General features: G+C 43.7%; 8 protein-coding genes across 8 annotated transcripts; 4 read left to right on the top strand and 4 right to left on the bottom strand.

The window, feature by feature from the left end:
• Positions 1-338: 338 nt before the first annotated feature.
• Positions 339-1891, top strand: PCOAH_00020010 (60S ribosomal protein L7; the record flags this gene model as incomplete). Its single annotated transcript, XM_020058810.1, has 3 exons — positions 339-747; positions 960-1082; positions 1250-1891. 3 exons carry the CDS (start codon positions 742-744, stop codon positions 1889-1891), a joined length of 771 nt encoding a protein of 256 aa, XP_019914513.1.
• A 1470-nt stretch (positions 1892-3361) lies between these two features.
• Positions 3362-4218, top strand: PCOAH_00020000 (40S ribosomal protein S12; the record flags this gene model as incomplete). The annotated part of the gene is made up of 2 exons (XM_020058809.1): positions 3362-3603; positions 3812-4218. 2 exons carry the CDS (start codon positions 3523-3525, stop codon positions 4160-4162), a joined length of 432 nt encoding a protein of 143 aa, XP_019914394.1.
• Positions 4219-5094: 876 nt separating this feature from the next.
• PCOAH_00019990 (40S ribosomal protein S23) lies at positions 5095-6367 on the bottom strand (the record flags this gene model as incomplete). The annotated part of the gene is made up of 3 exons (XM_020058808.1): positions 5095-5343; positions 5751-5929; positions 6358-6367. The coding sequence occupies 3 exons, from the start codon at positions 6365-6367 to the stop codon at positions 5095-5097; spliced, it is 438 nt and encodes a 145-aa protein (XP_019914641.1).
• Positions 6368-8675: 2308 nt separating this feature from the next.
• On the top strand, positions 8676-10274 carry PCOAH_00019980 (T-complex protein 1; the record flags this gene model as incomplete). The annotated part of the gene is made up of 1 exon (XM_020058807.1): positions 8676-10274. The coding sequence occupies one exon, from the start codon at positions 8676-8678 to the stop codon at positions 10272-10274; it is 1599 nt and encodes a 532-aa protein (XP_019914607.1).
• Positions 10275-10562: 288 nt separating this feature from the next.
• Positions 10563-11298, bottom strand: PCOAH_00019970 (Uncharacterized protein; the record flags this gene model as incomplete). The annotated part of the gene is made up of 4 exons (XM_020058806.1): positions 10563-10665; positions 10785-10894; positions 11045-11103; positions 11220-11298. 4 exons carry the CDS (start codon positions 11296-11298, stop codon positions 10563-10565), a joined length of 351 nt encoding a protein of 116 aa, XP_019914344.1.
• Positions 11299-12837: 1539 nt separating this feature from the next.
• PCOAH_00019960 (Uncharacterized protein) lies at positions 12838-13095 on the bottom strand (the record flags this gene model as incomplete). Its single annotated transcript, XM_020058805.1, has 1 exon — positions 12838-13095. One exon carries the CDS (start codon positions 13093-13095, stop codon positions 12838-12840), a length of 258 nt encoding a protein of 85 aa, XP_019914610.1.
• Positions 13096-13893: 798 nt separating this feature from the next.
• On the top strand, positions 13894-14790 carry PCOAH_00019950 (Uncharacterized protein; the record flags this gene model as incomplete). Its single annotated transcript, XM_020058804.1, has 1 exon — positions 13894-14790. The coding sequence occupies one exon, from the start codon at positions 13894-13896 to the stop codon at positions 14788-14790; it is 897 nt and encodes a 298-aa protein (XP_019914533.1).
• Positions 14791-15235: 445 nt separating this feature from the next.
• Positions 15236-17140, bottom strand: PCOAH_00019940 (Glycerol-3-phosphate dehydrogenase; the record flags this gene model as incomplete). The annotated part of the gene is made up of 1 exon (XM_020058803.1): positions 15236-17140. One exon carries the CDS (start codon positions 17138-17140, stop codon positions 15236-15238), a length of 1905 nt encoding a protein of 634 aa, XP_019914313.1.
• Positions 17141-17301: the final 161 nt, after the last annotated feature.

The following is a 17301-nucleotide window of genomic DNA, read 5'->3' as shown; positions in this document are numbered from 1 at the left end:
AAACTTACTGCACTGCCGAGTGACCCATTATTAGGGATGACTGTTCCCACAATGCGCAACAATATTGTAAAAAAAAAAAAATGGGGAAAATTTTTTTAGCTGCGTAAAATAAAATTGCACTGAAGAGCGGTGGGGCATATATATACTATTTTATACTATTCTCTCACATGGCCCAAAACGACCACGGCGAAAAGTGAAAATTTTCATGACAAATGCAGCGTATCTTTTTATCATCCCTTTTTCATGACGACGGCTTGCACTTTTCCCTTCCGCGAGACTCCCTGTCGTGTAGCCCGTTTCTCAACCAAGGTTGTTCAGCCAACGTGGATCATTTTGCTACAAAATTTTTTTTCGCCTCCTTTTTAGCAGTTTTTTTGCCTTTTTTTAGCGTTTTCTTTTAACATTTTTTTTTTTAACGTTCCTTAAAAAAATTGTTTTTTTTGAATGTATTTTTTATTTGTTGCCGCCATTTAACTTCAATTTTGAAGAGTTTCCTGAAACTGAGAAGTCACTTTTCAAGGAAAGGAAGAACTGCGCCTTTCTAAATAAAGAAAAAAAAAAAGCGATCATCTGCAGTTGCGAATTGCGAAGTTAACCTTTTTTGTTAAGCGAACAAAACGGGAAACTCGTATTCTGCGGTAGAGGCCACACGGCATACTCATCTCTGAGAAAGGAAAAAAAAAAAAAAATTATTTTACTTTTTCGCGTGAGCGATACGGAAGAAGGAAACCCATTGTAACCATGGCGGTAAGGGAGAGCGCTACATGAGTTGACTAAATAATACAAATCGTGCGGATGATACAGTTCGGCATATCATGTCGTTGTAGCACATTGTTTCACGCGACTTGCGCTTGCGTTTGCGTTGGCCTACACGTGATTCACATTATTTGCCATGCTTGACTTGATTGAACCGCCGACTGATCATACGAACTGGCTTGCCGCTTTTTCCCCCCCCACAGGATAGGTACGAGGAAGAGAAAAAAGATGCTGGGAAGAATATGATGAGCTTGAGGAAGAAGAAGCTGATGAAGTACCTCCAGATGAAGGAGAAGAATCAGAAAAAGATGAAGGCACAGAAACTGGTAAGTTTGGGGTATACCCGCGGTTGTGGCGTCGTGTCACAATGCAGCTTTTCACCTGTATATCCACACGTGCGAGTGTACTTGTGGGTTTGTTCGTTCTATTTACACTGTTGAATCCGTACATTGGTGATACATTACATTTTGCGCTTACCCCTTTCTACATGCAGATCAACAAGAAGAAGCGAACCGAACTGCGACTACGCACACTGCGCTACGAGAAGGAGTACGAAGAGGAACGGAAGAAAATCGTGCAACTTAAAAGAGAGGCAAGGAAAAACAACTGCTTCTACAGAGAGGCGGAAAAGAAAGTCGTTTTTGTGATCAGACTAAAGGGAGTGAATAAACTGTCCCCAAAGGTGCGAAGCGTCTTTCGTCTTCTAAGGTTGCTTCAAATACATAACGGAGTTTTCGTGAAGGTGAACAAGGCCACCAAGGAAATGCTAAAAATTGTGGAACCATTCGTTACCTATGGATACCCAACCATTTCTACCATAAGGAAGTTAGTTTACAAAAGAGGTTACATTAAAGTCGGAAAAGTGAGAAGATATGCCAGGAAAAAAATTCAGGACAACAATGAGATTTCGAAGCACCTGGGTAAGTATAATGTGCATGGAGTTGAAGACATGATTTACCAACTTTACACTTGCGGGCCCGCTTTTAAAAAAGTGAATAATTTTCTGTGGGCCTTTAAGCTGAAGCCCCCCAAGAAGGGATTCAAGGCCAAGCGACACGCCTTCAATGAGCCCAGACCAGGTGATTGGGGAAACAGGGAAAGCCACATAAATGAGTTAATCAAGCGAATGATCTAATTCCGGGGGGTGAAGCAAATCGGTCAGGCGAAGCAAAACGGTCGGGCGATGTTGTTAGTGCTTAGCTGGAGATGCGCATTTTGCACGCCGTTCGCTTCGTTTAAACAGTTTAAGAGAAGAATGCGCACCCGGAATGCGCCTCCCCCGGCCTGCATGAACTGCGGCCCCGTTAGTGTAACTTTCCCATTCATATCTTGTGCATATTCCAATGTATTAACTTTTTTTTTTTTTTTTTCTAACTAGCCAAAATGAATTAAGATAGCAATGTACATACGCACATATTGTAAAAAAAAAAAAAATATATCAACAAGTTTTTGTGTGCCCCGGGCGGGTGCCGATTCAACGGCAAAATGGCAATGCTGTAAGGGCGATTGAACAGCTGCCGTTCTGCCAACCGTGTCCGCATCGAAATGTCCTTTTTGGAAAAACTGAGCTGGCTGCTGCGCTTCGTTGTTATGCCACTCATGGGGGAACACCATTTTGGCTTTCTTACGCAGAGGAATTCTCATCGCAGGAGGGCGAAGTGTGTGCGGGGAAGAGTAAAGTACAACAATCTCCCTGCAGATTTACTCATCATTACGGAAATGTGTTGTTTAACTATGGGGGTAGCGCCCCACAAAAGGGGGTAAAGCACGTCACGTATGGTAGGTATGAGTATGGATGTCGTGTATGCCTCCCCAGGGATATCACTTTCATGGAAACTACCACCATGTGAATAAAAAAAAAAAAAAAGTGGGACCACATAACAACCCCATGGGGGAAATTTTGTTCATTTCGTTCGCCTGGGAAGGAACCACAAAAAGGTGCCAATATAAAGCGGCCTCTCCATTTTTTTTTTTTTTTTTCCTTACATAAGTAAAAAAAATATGATTTAAATTAATACATTAGGTATTTTTTTTTTCTTTTTTTGCAAGCTTAATGTGGACCACAACCTTAGATTATTTCGTCACTTCCTTCTATGGCGTAAAAACGATGCGGCTTTATTTTGACCCGCCTCGACATGTAGAAAAAAAAGCTTAAGATCCAAGGTAAATTTGTCGCCCCGGTGGGAAAGGGGGCATACCATCACATGTTGTACGTACCATCACGGCAGTGCATAACAATACCTTTTGGTTAGCGGCACATGGAGGTTAACAAAAACGATGAAAAGAAAAAAAAAAAAATGTTAATCCATAGGAACACTGCATATTACATGCATAGGTGAGAAGTAACACGTGACATTTTTTTTTACCATCTCATCATGCTCACTCTTTGTATACGCTGGATAACATAACGAACGCGGAACGAGAAACGGTTGGCACATGAAAATGTTCCCTTTGCACTAATTCTTTGGCGTCAACGTTCGATGCGTTGTTTACTTCAAATTTATATTTTTTCCGCTTTTTGCGATACCCTATAAATACTACATTATGCATCTTTCTGCTGACCCAGGAAAATGTAATTTTTTTTTTTTTTTTCTTGCGTGTTTTTGGTTCATTCACTCTTACGTAACTTTTTCAGTTAATAAAATTTTTCCCTTTCGCGCATCCTGTTTGTGGGACCATCATATACTGGTTAATCATTTTATCACTTTAGCTTTCACGCTGTTTTAATTTCCCCATTTTTGCTTCCCCTATTTTTTCATTCTCAAAATGAGCGACGTCGAAAGTGTTGAAAACAACGTAGTCGTGGAGGAGAAAACAGTTTTCGATCACACCACGGCCATACAGAAGGTAAGAAACAGGAGGAGAAACAAAAAAAAAAAAAAAATGGGTTGAGGAGAACTATTTATGTAGTTCCTTGCGCGCAGAGATTATGCGGAGGTGACCGGGCGGACTCGCACAAATTGGAGCGTGCATATATATGTAAAAGCATATGCGTATGTATATATATTTTTTTCCCGTTTTTCCGCGGGCTGTTCCCTCTCTCCCCTTTTGGCAGGTTTTGAAGAACGCCCTGGTGCACGATGGGCTGAAAATAGGAATCAGAGAAGTCATTAAGTCGATTGAGTCGAAGGAGGCCAAGGCATGCTTCTTGTCCGACGTATGTTCCGAGCCAGCATACAAAAAATTAATCACAGCTTTGTGTACAGAGAAGAACATCCCCCTTTTTATGGTCGAAAATGATAGCAAGGATTTAGGTCAGTGGGTTGGCTTGTTCAAATTAGACAAGGAAGGAAATGCTAGAAAGATTATTGGAGCGAGTTCCGTTTCGATTATTGACTTTGGGGAAGAATCACCTGAGAAAGATTATTTAATGCAACAGAACCAGCAGCCCGCCGTAGCTGCTTAAGAGGGGTCGTGGAGTTGTCATGCCTCCCCCCCCTTTTTTTTTTTTTTTTTTTTTTTTATGAACGGTCAGGCAAATTAGCATGAAAAATAGCTATTTTTATCTCCCCCTTTTTTTACCTGACTTGTTCATAAAAAAAAAAAGCAACATATGTATAGCACATTTTTTTTTTCTTTTTTTATAACTCTGCATCGATACGTTTAAATGTAATGTGCCGCCACGTTGTATTTTGAAAGCATTCACTGTTGGGTCGTTGCACACACAGATAAAGAAAAGAAAAAACGGAAAAGGAAAAACTTATTCTTTTTTCAACAACACGTTTAATCAAATAAAAGAGAGTCATTATTGACAAGGGGAGGATCGCTCAAGCGTGGCAGGGGTGAACACCCACAGGGGCCATTCCACCACTGCAAAACTGCAACGTTGCGACGCTGCAATGTCTGCCCATTTTGTCCATCTCGTACAAACCCCGAGGGAGTGCCCCACTGGTGGGAAAAGAAAAACCCCACAGGGATGTTCCCATTAATATTTTCTGCCACCCCCCTTTCTTTTTTCCCTCTCGAGCGAAATGCACACGGGGCAAGGAGGCATCGGACACGCCTAAACACTTACAGACATGTTTAAATATTCCCCTTAAAATATTTTTTCCAATTGGCGTAAGATGCATTTACTTTTTTTTTCCTTTTTGCATTACATCTAAAATGTGCTAACCATGTATATAGTCTCAATCCGTTTGTGAAAAAAGAAGAAAAAAAAAAAAGTTAGAGTACCAACAGTGGACCCCAAAATGGCAGAATGAGGTGAGCACGTTAAGGGAGAAACTCAACACGGTTGGTGTTCAACGCGCTTGTAAAGAGCACAGATTTATGGGACACCGCTACGATAACGCAGAGGAACAGCATTGGCACTTCCGCCAGACACTGCGACGATACACTCTATGATCTTGGCTTCTCCTTCTTCTCTTTAAACAGGGCTAGTAGGGAAACACGAGCTACTTTGACCACCTTGAATTTGACTCCGGGCAAGTCACCAACAGAGTGACCACTTCGTCCAAATCCTGAGACTAACACTTCGTCGTTTTCGTCGATAAAATTTAAGCAACCGTCTCCAGGAACGAAAGCCGTGATTTTCTTTCCATTTTTAATCAACTGCACACGGACACACTTTCGATAAGCGGAGTTGGGCTGCACAAATGGGGTAGGGTGAGCATTAACATGTGTAGAAAGGGAATTGGGGGGAAGGGGGGCTCCTTACATATGGAAAGGTATTCACAGAACGGAGCGAACTAGGCCAACTGATTTAATCACTCCAACTGCGGCGGCAAAGATTTGCTGCTTCACTATATGCATGTAGAAACGTTAACATATTTTTATGCATGGAAAAGTCATAAAAACAGAGTAGACGTTAATTCCATTTCTGATTCATTTTTTCTATCCATTTTTTGACTCATCAGCTCGTTAGAGTACGTGGGCTCATGAAACACAAATGGAATGAAGTAGCCGTCGCTGGTAGTAACAGATGGTGGGGTTATTATTTTTTCCCGCTTTCCTCTTTTTGCAAATTGCTCCTGGGCGGAGACGCTCCTTCTCACCTGCTTAGCCTCAATGGCAACCTTCTCGACGACGATTCCCTTGGCATGGGAACTTCCTCTAAAGGGGTTGGACTTCCATCGGGTTCCCAAGTGGGATTTCTTGTATCCCTTATCAGCCCATCTCTGGGTTCTTCTTCTTATGCGCAGTTTTCGCGCTGCCCTCAGTCCACTTGGTTTGCCTGTTCAGGTGGGGTGTAATGCAAAAGCGATTAAGTGAGTGTAGAGTAGGCACGCGTGGGGTCATAAGCAGGTGCGGGGCTCACTGGCACGCTATCCCCCCGCACGTTCGTCTCCGTAGCGGGGTCAGATATTCATGCACTCGTTCGTGCGTATGTATTTATGTATGCGCGCATGCCACTGCCTCGATTTTTCCAATGGTGAAGCAACTTTCCTTCTCCACTGGTTAACCGATTAACGCGTTAACCGGTTAACCGGTTAATCGCTCTTCCTCTCCCCCCAATTCTTCCACTCAGTCACTCATAATTACATCCATGGGGATGCAGTTCCTCTTTTGCAAGCATATAAAAGCAGGCATACGGGGGGAGGGGATAAAACGAACGCGAAGCACAGCTGGCATGTCACATGTGACATACGAAATGACACGTACCTGATCCCATGTTGACTTAAGATAATTTTTAAATAGGTAAAAAAAGGAGTAGGAAGTATATCTTTCAAAGTAGTTGCAAAAAAAAAAATTACTTCTCTTTGTTCTTAATTTTTTTTTTTTCTTTTTAGCAAAAAGAAGTTAAACTTTGGGAAGGAAAATAAATTAATTAAAAAATATGTTCGCACAGTTTTGCGTATCTACAAATATTGTGGTGGAGTTTTTTTTTTTTTTTTCAAACTTGGCGCGACTTTTCCGGTTGGGTAATAACCTCTCTGGCGTTACCTATCCCAGGGGCATGTCGAATGGGCCAATGGCAGAGCAAACAAGTGATTGGATTAGCAGCATCGCCCAGGAAGTATCCCCCCATTTGGATTATGTATAATATTATATGCCCCAATATGGCTGAATATTATATTGTGAGCGCAGAGAGAGTCAACTGTATGTATGGCGCTTTTTATTTCCGTCGCACCAGGGGCCCAAGCCAAAAAAGGTGAAAGTCACCCCACCTCATGCGTAGTGCACTTGGGGGAAGAAATATGAGCCAGAAAAAAAAAAAAAAAAAAAAGAAACAGGCGCGTTAAGTGGTCCGAAGGGGGGAAAAAAATTGCCTTTTTTTTTTCTTCTCTCATTGGTCAGCATATATATGGATGTTGTTGCCTCATTGTACGTGGCAGCTGCAATACCTTTCGCAACAGTGCGCGCGGAACGCAATACCTTCGTAATCCCACGTAAGCGCGACCATATATGTTTATACGTGCGGGTGCTTAATTTTTTTTCTCCCTATTTGGCTGGTTTTCCCACTTTGAGGTGAAAAAAAAAAGAGGGGTACCCAAAATGGGGCACATATTTTTGAGAAGGCATACCTACGTGTATGCCACAGTTTGCCGTCATCGCGGCGGTGGAATATTCCTGAGGGGGAATCATCCCGCGTTATGCCCCCAATCGCACGCATATCCTCTTCCATAGGTTGGAGTTTTCCCGCAAAGCGCCCCCATCCATTTGTTCATACCGTTATAAAAATTTAGGGGAAATCATCATAACCGTCGTCACGTGGTGAAAAAGATGCCATGCTTTTTCCTTGGCACGTGTGCATGCATATCATTTGCGGAAATTTTGCAAAAGGTTAAGTAGGGGAAAAAGGCATGGTGATCGGGTAATGGATAATTAAGGGGGGCAATTCCCCACAGGATGTGTTCCGTATTTATGTAGATGAGATGACACACTGGTCCAAGTAACAAGGGTGGCGAAACGCCCCTCTATGGTTCCCCGTTCCTCGCGCAACAGCGTGTGTAGCTTCGCTCGCTTCTCCCTTAAAGTTCTTTCGAAAGGTTTCCTCGTCGAAAGAAAGTATATAAATGGAACTTCCACCATTTGGGACAGTCACATGGTTTTTTTTTTTTTTTTTTTTCCCCGCTTTGTAAGTTGGGGCTGTACTAGGTTGTTCAGTTTTTCTTACGTTCCGATGAAAATGGTGGGACGCACGAGGGGGTGCGCTTGTGTGCGTTCGTTTCAGCCACTGCGAAAAGTGGACCTCCCGTTCGAAGCTTAAAAACATAACGTTCAGTCTCGCCACATAGTACAAAGGTGAAAAGAAATTATGCGAAGTGGAAACGCTGTTAAGCCATGTTCGTAACGGCAGCGCCATATAACGTGTTTTGGGAACAAGGCGGGAAAAACGAATAACATCAAAGGGGGGTCACCCAACTGGGGTAGTACATACCCTTGGGGTGAATCGACCCGCATGTAGGTATATGGATATACGCATTGTCGGGCGTATGCTTCTTCCCACGTAGGGGGCGAAAGGTTAACTAAGCAAGCAGCCAAGTGCACAAAAACGTTGGGGAAAAAAAAAAAAAAAAAAAAAAGTACCGCTCTCTCCCCGGCGTACATAAAAAATAATGTACGTGAAATCTGGGTATACAAAAGTAGGGTTAATTTTTTTTTTTTTGGGGGGGCACAATTTGCATAGGGAGACCACTAACAGCAGGCATCAAAAAAAGTAGAGGGGGAAAAAAAAAAAAAAAAACGCTGCTACGCATTTGGTTTCCTTTTTTGTACTCACCTTGTAGGCTGTATATTTGATCGGCCTTATTTTTTTTCACTTTGTTTTTTTTTTCTTCCTACAAGTAGCTGTTATTTGAACACATTTGTTGGGCCGATTTCGCTGCGCGCAGGTACCTCATTGACACGTGCGTGTGAGGATATCTTTGTACATCCCTAGCCACGGTAGGTCCACGCAGTGTGAGTAATTAGGGAGTAGTCACGCGTGATAACTGCATGCACCGTTGCTAATAATTGCATATACCCCCCCTGCGAAGATGAATACGATCGTGCCAGACGTATTGAAGCAGGGTGCGCAGGAGGACAAGGGGGAAATCGCGAGGCTGCAGTACTTCGTGGGGGCCATCGCGGTGGGAGATTTGGTGAAAAGCACTTTGGGGCCAAGGGGGCTGGACAAGATATTGACCCCCTTGAATATAGAAGGTGCGCGAAGTCACCAACATACAGTAACAAACGACGGAGCAACGATTCTGAAATCAGTATGGTTAGATAATCCAGTGTCGAAAATATTAGTAGACGTTAGCATGCAGCAGGACAACAAATGTGGAGATGGAACTACGGGCGTTGTGGTCCTCGCAGCAGAGATGCTCAGAAACGCAGAAATATTAATTGAAAATAAAATACACCCTCAGATTATTTGTGATGGATTTCGCATGGCACTTCAGGCAGCAAGAGACGCATTGGAAAAGTCCTGTTTCAGTCATGATATGAACTCGGAACAGTTTAAGGAGGATATGCTAAAAATTGCCAGGACGACACTCTCCTCCAAATTGTTGACCCATGAGAAGGAACATTTCTCCCAATTAGCTGTAAATGCAATCCTACGAATAAAGGAAAACTTAAACTTAGACCTAATTCAAATAATAAAAAAAACTGGAGGGACTATTAAGGATTCCTACTTGGAAGAGGGGTTTATATTAGAGAAGAGAATTGGCATAAATCAACCGAAGAGTCTCACCAAATGTAATGTCATGATAGCCAACACACCCATGGATACGGACAAGGTAAAAATTTACGGGACCAAAGTAAACGTTAATAGCTTTGAGGACATACAGGATTTGGAAAATGAGGAAAAATTGAAGATGAAAAAAAAGGTGGAAAATATTATTGCACATGGATGTAATGTTTTTATTAACAGACAGCTAATTTACAATTATCCCGAGCAGATTTTTCGTGAAAATAATGTCATGACAATTGAACACAGTGACTTCGATGGAATGGAAAGATTGGCTAGCTGTTTAGGAGCAGAAATTGCATCCACTTTTGAGAAGGATCTAAATATCAAGTTAGGATATTGTGATAAAATTGAAGAAGTAATCATAGGGGAGGATAAATTAATTCGTTTCTCAGGGTGCAAGAAGAATGGAGCGTGTACAATAATTCTTAGGGGAGCCTCTTCACACATTTTGGAGGAAAGTGAAAGGTCTCTGCATGACGCGTTGGCCGTTTTAGCAGAAACGATGAAGGACAATCGGGTCGTCTTAGGAGCCGGGTGCACAGAAATGCTCATGAGTAACGCTGTGGATAATTTAGCCAGAACTGTAGAAGGAAAGAGAAGCTTGGCTATCGAAGCCTTTGCAAAGGCGCTAAGACAAATCCCCACCTACATATTAGATAATGGAGGTTTTGACAGCTCAGAGATTGTTAGCAAAATAAGAGCGCAACATACCAAGGGGAATGTCTACGCGGGTATAGACATAAACACTGGAGATGTGGGCAATGTGATGGAGCTGGGCATTTATGAGTCGTACAATTCGAAGTTATCTCAGTTGACCTCCGCCACGGAGGCCGTCGAGATGATTCTGCGGGTGGATGACATTATTAAATGTGCACCTCGCAAAAGAGGCGGCGTGTAACCATTCCAACACTTACGTACGCGTATGTGTACAAGTGCATGTTTGTCCTCACTTCGTTCTGCCAGGTTTAGCTTTTTTTTTTTTTTTTTTTTTTTTTTTCACTTTTATGTGTGCATACACCGTAGTTAGCTAGCCATATTGGTCAAGTTGTGCGGATAAAAAAAAAAAAAAAAAAAAAAAAAACATACATACATACATACAAAAATACATGCACACGTGCATACGTATGTACATACATATGCGCATGGCTATCCAGCCGGGGCGCCATGTACCTTGTCGGCGCCCCCCTCAAATGGACTTGAGAAGGAAATCCTTCGCGTAACTTTTGATGAAGAACTTTCTGTTGAAGCAGGGGCGGTAGCTCTTCCGTGCGTGGTTCTTGTCCCAATCGCTGCAGGGGAAAAATAGGGGTGATCACCGTTAAAGTTGTTGGCGTTGTTAGCGGTGGTTAGCACCGGATGAAGGGCAAACGAAAGATGAACGCGGAAATGTCACTCCGGCGAGGCTTACTAATTGCCGAAGCTGGTGGGCTCGCTCTCCTTGATGTGCTTGAAGTTAAGGAAGAGTCTGCTTCCTCCGTAAATGGTCACCAGGGCACAAAGCACGATTTGTGCGACAAGCTGCAACGGTGATGGGGGGGAATAACATTTAAGAAATGGAAGGGCGTGTATACATACATGCGTAGTTATATAGGCAGACGTTTCCATTCTCGTTGCACCCACGGAGGGAGCCACCGCAAAGGGGTGGCTGTGTCCCCCTTGACAACTCACCGTGTATGGAATGGTGAAGTGATCGATACTGTCGTTTTCCAATTTGAAGGCGCTAAGGACTGCGGAAAGACGGGAGGAAAAGCGTAAGTGGCTTAAATGAGCGAGGTTAAAAAGTGAGGGCGGTTCTGAGTGGGAGTGTTACATGCATAGGTTGCCGCTGTTGTGAAAGACTTACGAAGGTACACGGAATGCCCACTCTTCACAAGGGACGCTAAGCCTATCAGCGTGATCGAAACGGAGAGTCCCCCAATCATTTTTCTCTTCCTCCGTCTGGTAAAAATTGTTCAGGAGTTGTACACCCGCGGGTGGTGAAGCCTTATGCCCTTCGCAAACACTGCTAATTGGGTATACTTCTTTTATGTTTGTTCCTTTGGGAAGCGCTTCCCCTCGGTAATGATAATTCTCCCATTCGTGGAGCTACCGCTGCATTTATGTACTTCACACAAATGCGCTCGCTAAATGGGACTCTTCTGCTCGTTATATTTCGTTGGATTGGCTTGGATTTTTTTTTCCCTCCATTGGGGGAATTTCTCAAAATGCGTATGTCCCCCTTGAGAGGCCACTGCCGAATGAATGTCACGCGAAAAAGGGTGCCAACAGGATACCTTCAGATCAGGGAAAATAAATTAGAAGGAACCAGCTGCGGTGAAGCGTATATATTCGCTGGGCATTTCCGCAAGTAGCCTTTGCAAGTTTTGCAATTTATGAGAAAATTTGGCTATCCGTTTAGTGAAAAAAAAAAAAAAAAAAGTAAAACTGAAAATCCCATTTATTTATTTTTTTTTTTTGCGTCCATCCAATTGCTCCCCAAATGGGGGAAGCTTAATTGCATTGAGGGTGTGACAAAAAGATGTTTACCAAGCGGGTTGTATACTTTTTGGTAACAGATTCCATTTTTTTTCCCCCACCTGATTTTTATTCCCAACGCTCTGTTACTTTTACTGTGCTTCGTTAGCAGCCACGTGTCGAAAAACATACGATTGTTAGTAAACAACGGTTTTTTGGGTGTGTTCTGAAGTGCAATCAGGGAAAAGGAGCAACTGCGCTTTTTCCTACTTTGTTGTTTGTCCACACAGGTAGGCGCGCTTTGGCACATGATGAGTGGTTACGTTATCAACAAGTGGATTACCCACATGGGTATACACCGTCGGGTTGGGCAACCATTCTTCTCGACCTGGTTCGCCCGCTGCTCCAAAAATCATTTCTTTTTTTTTCATTTTTCTCCACTTTCGTGGTTAGTTCGTTCTCTGGTATGCGCACGGGTAAGTAGAAGGGTGAACCCGCCCATGTCTAAATGGAGCATGTTGCATACATGGGCCCAGGGGTTGGAAAACGGACACACATATAGAGGGGAGTTTGCATGGTAGGAAAAATAAAAATGAACAGAACGAATGGAACGGAGTTACTACTGCGACTCGACCGAATGAACACTTGTCAGACGACACATTTTTGCGTGGCACCCAAGGCACACACACACAAAAAAAAAATGTGCTATTATACATATGTTGCTTTTTTTTTTATGAACGGTCAGGTAAAAAAGGGATAAAAATAGCTATTTTTCATGCTAATTTGCCTGACCGTTCATAAAAAAAAAAAAAAAAAAAAAAAGGGGGGGAGGCCTTGGACAGTCCCTGCGTGATGAAATGGGTATGTGCAAACTTCTGATTCGGATGGTTGGTTAGCCCCATTGTGCACGTGGCCGCTCGGATATCGTCTACCCAGCTGTTTGGCTCATCAAAAGCATTGCGGCCGATTCATTAAGTGGAAGTGCTACTATTACTTGGAAGCCCCCCCTAGAAGGGCGTACCGAAGAGCCAGTTCCTGTTGTTGCTGTATTTCCTCGTTCGGCCCATTTTGTTGACTTGTGCATTTTGTAAATTTATTCTGTTATGGGGGTAAAATATTTCTTCACTCTCCACTGTGTTGAGCTTGATCTCGTTCATGAGCACTTGGAAGTTGTTCCGTACGTTCACGAAGAAGATGGCTGGTAGCTGTGGCAGGTCCAGCATCAACGTGAGGTTGGCGAAGGCCAATCCTGGGGCTGACGTCATTTTGGCGCGCAGGGGAAAATAATATGAAAGAAAAAAAAGAGCCCCAAAACAGGGAAAAAATAACCTCTTCCGCTGTGTAAACCTTATCCGTTTGTATCTTCCAGCTGGTAAACTATAATCATTGGTTCCCTTCCGTTTGGCGTGTGTTGGCAGAGCGCATACTCGAGGGGGAGTTGCTTTGCTTCGTCACAGCTGCTTAGAGCCCTTTGGCTGTTTTATGTAAACATCTTCACTTGCGGGGAGGGTCGCGCAAAAATTGTGCGTTTTGCGTTGCACTTGGTGAGGATAATTGGGTGAAGAAAATTTCGGCAGGTAACTCCACGCACGCTTCCCAGGATCGCCCCGCTTGAACAATTTTTTGTTCCCATTGGGTGACCACCAATGTGTGCATTGCGTATGCATTTAAAAAAAAAAAAAAAAAAAAAAAAATCCCTCCGATTTAATTCTCTGCGAAGGACATTTTACGAGGTATGATAAAAGGTTGGACGTGGAACGCGCAGAGGAAAATCGCCGCCGCGTTGAATTCATTCCGTCACCCTGACTGGCCAGCCGATCTGCTGACGTAGCGGCGACGAAGCGGAGCGGAAGGAAGTTTCCATCATATGGTTTGCTTGCCTCCCAGGAGAGTGTCCCCCCCAAAAAAAAGAAGGAGGAAGAAAACACTTCGCTGATGAGGTGAAGATACCCAAGAGGACGCAACACATGTCACTTCTCCGGGGAAGCAAAATAACCGTAGAGTATCTCACCTGAAAAAAAGTAACAACGAGTTGTATTCACATCCTGACGGTGGAGAACAAAATGGTGTACACCTGTGCAGGTCACCTCATTAGGAATCACTTGGCCAAATCGGTTAGGGCGTTTAAAGGGGAAGGCCCCTTTGATCGGAAGAACTTATGGAACGTGTGGACGCAAAAGTATAGCAGCCAGGTGTACCCCCAGGTGGGGAGGAGTTATATTGGAGGGATTCCCAGCTGGACGGGCCTAAAAACTAGCAATGTGTGTGCACCCCACCACAGAGGCATAACCAGCTGCAGTGGTACCCGCTTGGGAAAGCAGAACAGCGAGGAGAGCTTCTTCGAAGGAGAACACCTAAACAGAAAGTTAGGAGGTTATGGATACCCCATGATGTTCATCGTAACTTACGATCGACCCAGCTGGCAACCATTCTGGGAAAACGAATACGAGGTTATCCCGAGAGACGAATTTGGAGTTCCTGCCAGTATCCCTCCAGAGGTCTCCACACAGATTAAGCACACCTACTATGTGCCCCCCCAGTTTTATACCTTTCTGAAAAAATTAGGAGATGACACAGAAGAGTTGAAGCCATACATGCATAAGTTGATCCGGGGGGAATTCACCTATGATGATTATCAGGAAATGTTTTATAAATTTGCCAAACCGTTGAAAATTTTTAGGAGCAAGATTCCCTTACCGTATAGAACTGCAGAAGAAATGGCAAAGGAGGAAGAAATGAAGTGGGAGTCTGCTTGGTATACTTACAGACAGAAAATGCTAGCAGAGTATAACGTTACAATGTGCTTGCGTGAGTTCATCCTTTATATGACGGTGGGTCTATACTTTGCGTACTTGTGGCTGGACGCACTGAGGCAGTACCGGTTGGACATGAAGCTGTTCTATTTGGAGGCCCCCGAGCATAAGATCAACTGGGTCAAGCCGAGAGGTGACCTAGTCTAAGCAGGCCAGGCACATACATCCACCTATTTAACATTTTTTGCCGGCGAAGCAGGCCTGGTGTCCGCAATGGCCACGCACAAACGCCGATTTAATGAACATTTGGTTTTAAACCGATTCATTTTTTTTTTTTCTTCCCCGGTGGGCACTTTGCACCATGAGGAGGCGGCGTTTCAAAAGAAAGGTTTTTTCCCTTTTTTTTTTAACTTTTTTATCACCCCAGTGGGGCATAAAATGTCGTTAGGTTTTTTAAAAATGTAGGTTAAGCTGAGTGTATACTTGGGAACAAATTAGCATATCTGTACAGGCGGGGAGTTGTATTATGTATGGACGTGTTTGGGGAGGCACGCTCTCCAAAGTGTCCGTACCGTAGTGAACAAAAAGGGCCACTTCGTTGCTGCGTTGTTACAACGATTGGTGTTGTGATTGTTGTTGCGATTGGCGGGGATCACTCCAGGGAGAGCGATCGGACGTAGAGCTGGGCGTCCTGGATGTTTTTGTTCATTTGTTCGCGGTTCCATTTCAACTCGTCCTTCATAAGTTCGCCAATTTTGGAGATGACCTTACCAGACACCGCGGAATCCACAAACCCCAGTCGGAACCGTCTGCCAATAATGTCCGAAATGGTGGAGGCGAATTCATACCTACTGGCATAGACCACTTCCGCTTCGATGTACGGTTTGGACGCATCTATTTTGTTAAACAAATTCAATTCGGTGGCTAGTTCACAGACCTTCTCTGCTAGGTATCCATAATCGGACACCAGATGATTAGCAACGTCATAATCTATTTGGCTGTATTTTTGGACTAGCTTTTTACTCAATTTACTACTACCATAGGTTAGGTCGTCTAAGTTGTGTTTTCCTTGCTCGTCGTGACTACCAAGAAGCATCAGAAATTTGGTCCTACAGTTGTACTTTGTTTTAACCTTATCAGAGTGCTTGTTCGCTATGTAGTCGAGGGTATCCTGGGCCATCTTCCTATATATGGTCCACTTCCCTCCTAAAATGCTAATAAGCCCATTATCGTCTTCTATAATTTCATGGCTTCTCGATATCTTGTGCGTGGTTACAGTTTCATTGTTCGTTGCAGATTGACCTTTTAGGGTGTCCTTATTGGCGCTTTTTTTTTTCCTCCCCTTGGTATCCATAACTAAGGGTCTGAACCCACACCAAGCCGCTTTGATGTCATTCTTAATTTCTTCCGCATCTACGTTAATATATTTAGACAATTCGCTAGCCAAAAAGTCGGTGTCTTTTTTCGGAATCTGTGGGTTCTCCTCAAGTTGTCTCTGTTCATCCGTCGTCCCAACGATGGTGGCATTTTCCCATGGTAACAGGAAGAGGACTCTTCCATCGCTAGTCTTCGGTATGATCATTCCATTATTTTTCGAGGAGTACCACTTCGGGAGGATGAAGTGACAACCTGATGACGTCTGTATAACTGGAGTGGCTGTTTCATCTGCGAGCTTTCTGACCACATCTCCATGAGGTCCTGTAGCGTTCACAATAACGTTGGCAAATATTTCTATTTCTTCGTTGCTAATTCTGTCCACTGCTCTCACGCCAGTTATCTTCTTCCCATCGTCATCCTTTATGAAACCCACCACTTCCATATAGTTGCAGACAGTGGATCCCACTTGCCCGGGCACATAATTTTCCATCGTACTGGTGAGAATAAGGTTCAGATTCATGCGGCTATCATTATGCTGCCCATCGTAATACACTAGTGATCCTTTCAGTTGTTCCTTCTTCAGGAGGGGGTAACTATCGACCGTGTTGGAGTGTCGTATATAACTTGAGTTAGGAACCCCCTTATCGAAGTAACACACCAAATCGGCCAACAGATCGTACACCTTTATATTGTATGCAAAGTAAGGCACTTGCCAATATTTATAAATTGGCATAATAATTGGTACTGACCTAGACATGAATGGAGCAATCTTCATCGCATGAGCTCTTTCTCCTAATGCCTCCCATACGAAATATAACTCCGTGAGGTCAAAATTTTTTACTGCATTTTCTAGGTAACGTATACCTCCATGTAGAAGCTTCGTTGACTTTGAGGACGTGCCACTGGAAAAGTCACCTTTATCTATTAGGGCACATTTGATTCCCCTTGTGGCGCAATCTAGGGCTAGTCCTGCCCCAGTGGCACCTCCCCCTATTATTAGTACGTCATATTGGTTCTTTTTCAAACGGCTAATCATTTCATTGCGACTCTTCACCGGGCTGTACTTATACGCCACATCACCGTCAATCATATTCTTGTGAAAATTCTCCTTCAGCAGGTACACCCCCCCCGCACCGATAATTCCCAACCCGCCTGACGCGGCGATGGCCTTCCTCAGCATCCTTTCGGGGGGCAAACACAGAACTTACACTGATTAGCGGTTTAGCTGCTTAGCGGTTACGCACTGGATGACCGTGACATACTGCAATGCTTTGCGTGCTTTCTTGCGAAGCCACCTTCGATTTGCCTACCCGCCTAGCACGGAATGAACAATGGACAGGG

Source organism: Plasmodium coatneyi, chromosome 8, assembly GCF_001680005.1.
Source record: "Plasmodium coatneyi strain Hackeri chromosome 8, complete sequence".
In the NCBI taxonomy this organism is placed as follows: Eukaryota; Apicomplexa; class Aconoidasida; order Haemosporida; family Plasmodiidae; genus Plasmodium; species Plasmodium coatneyi.
This window is presented reverse-complemented; position numbering and strand designations above follow the sequence as displayed.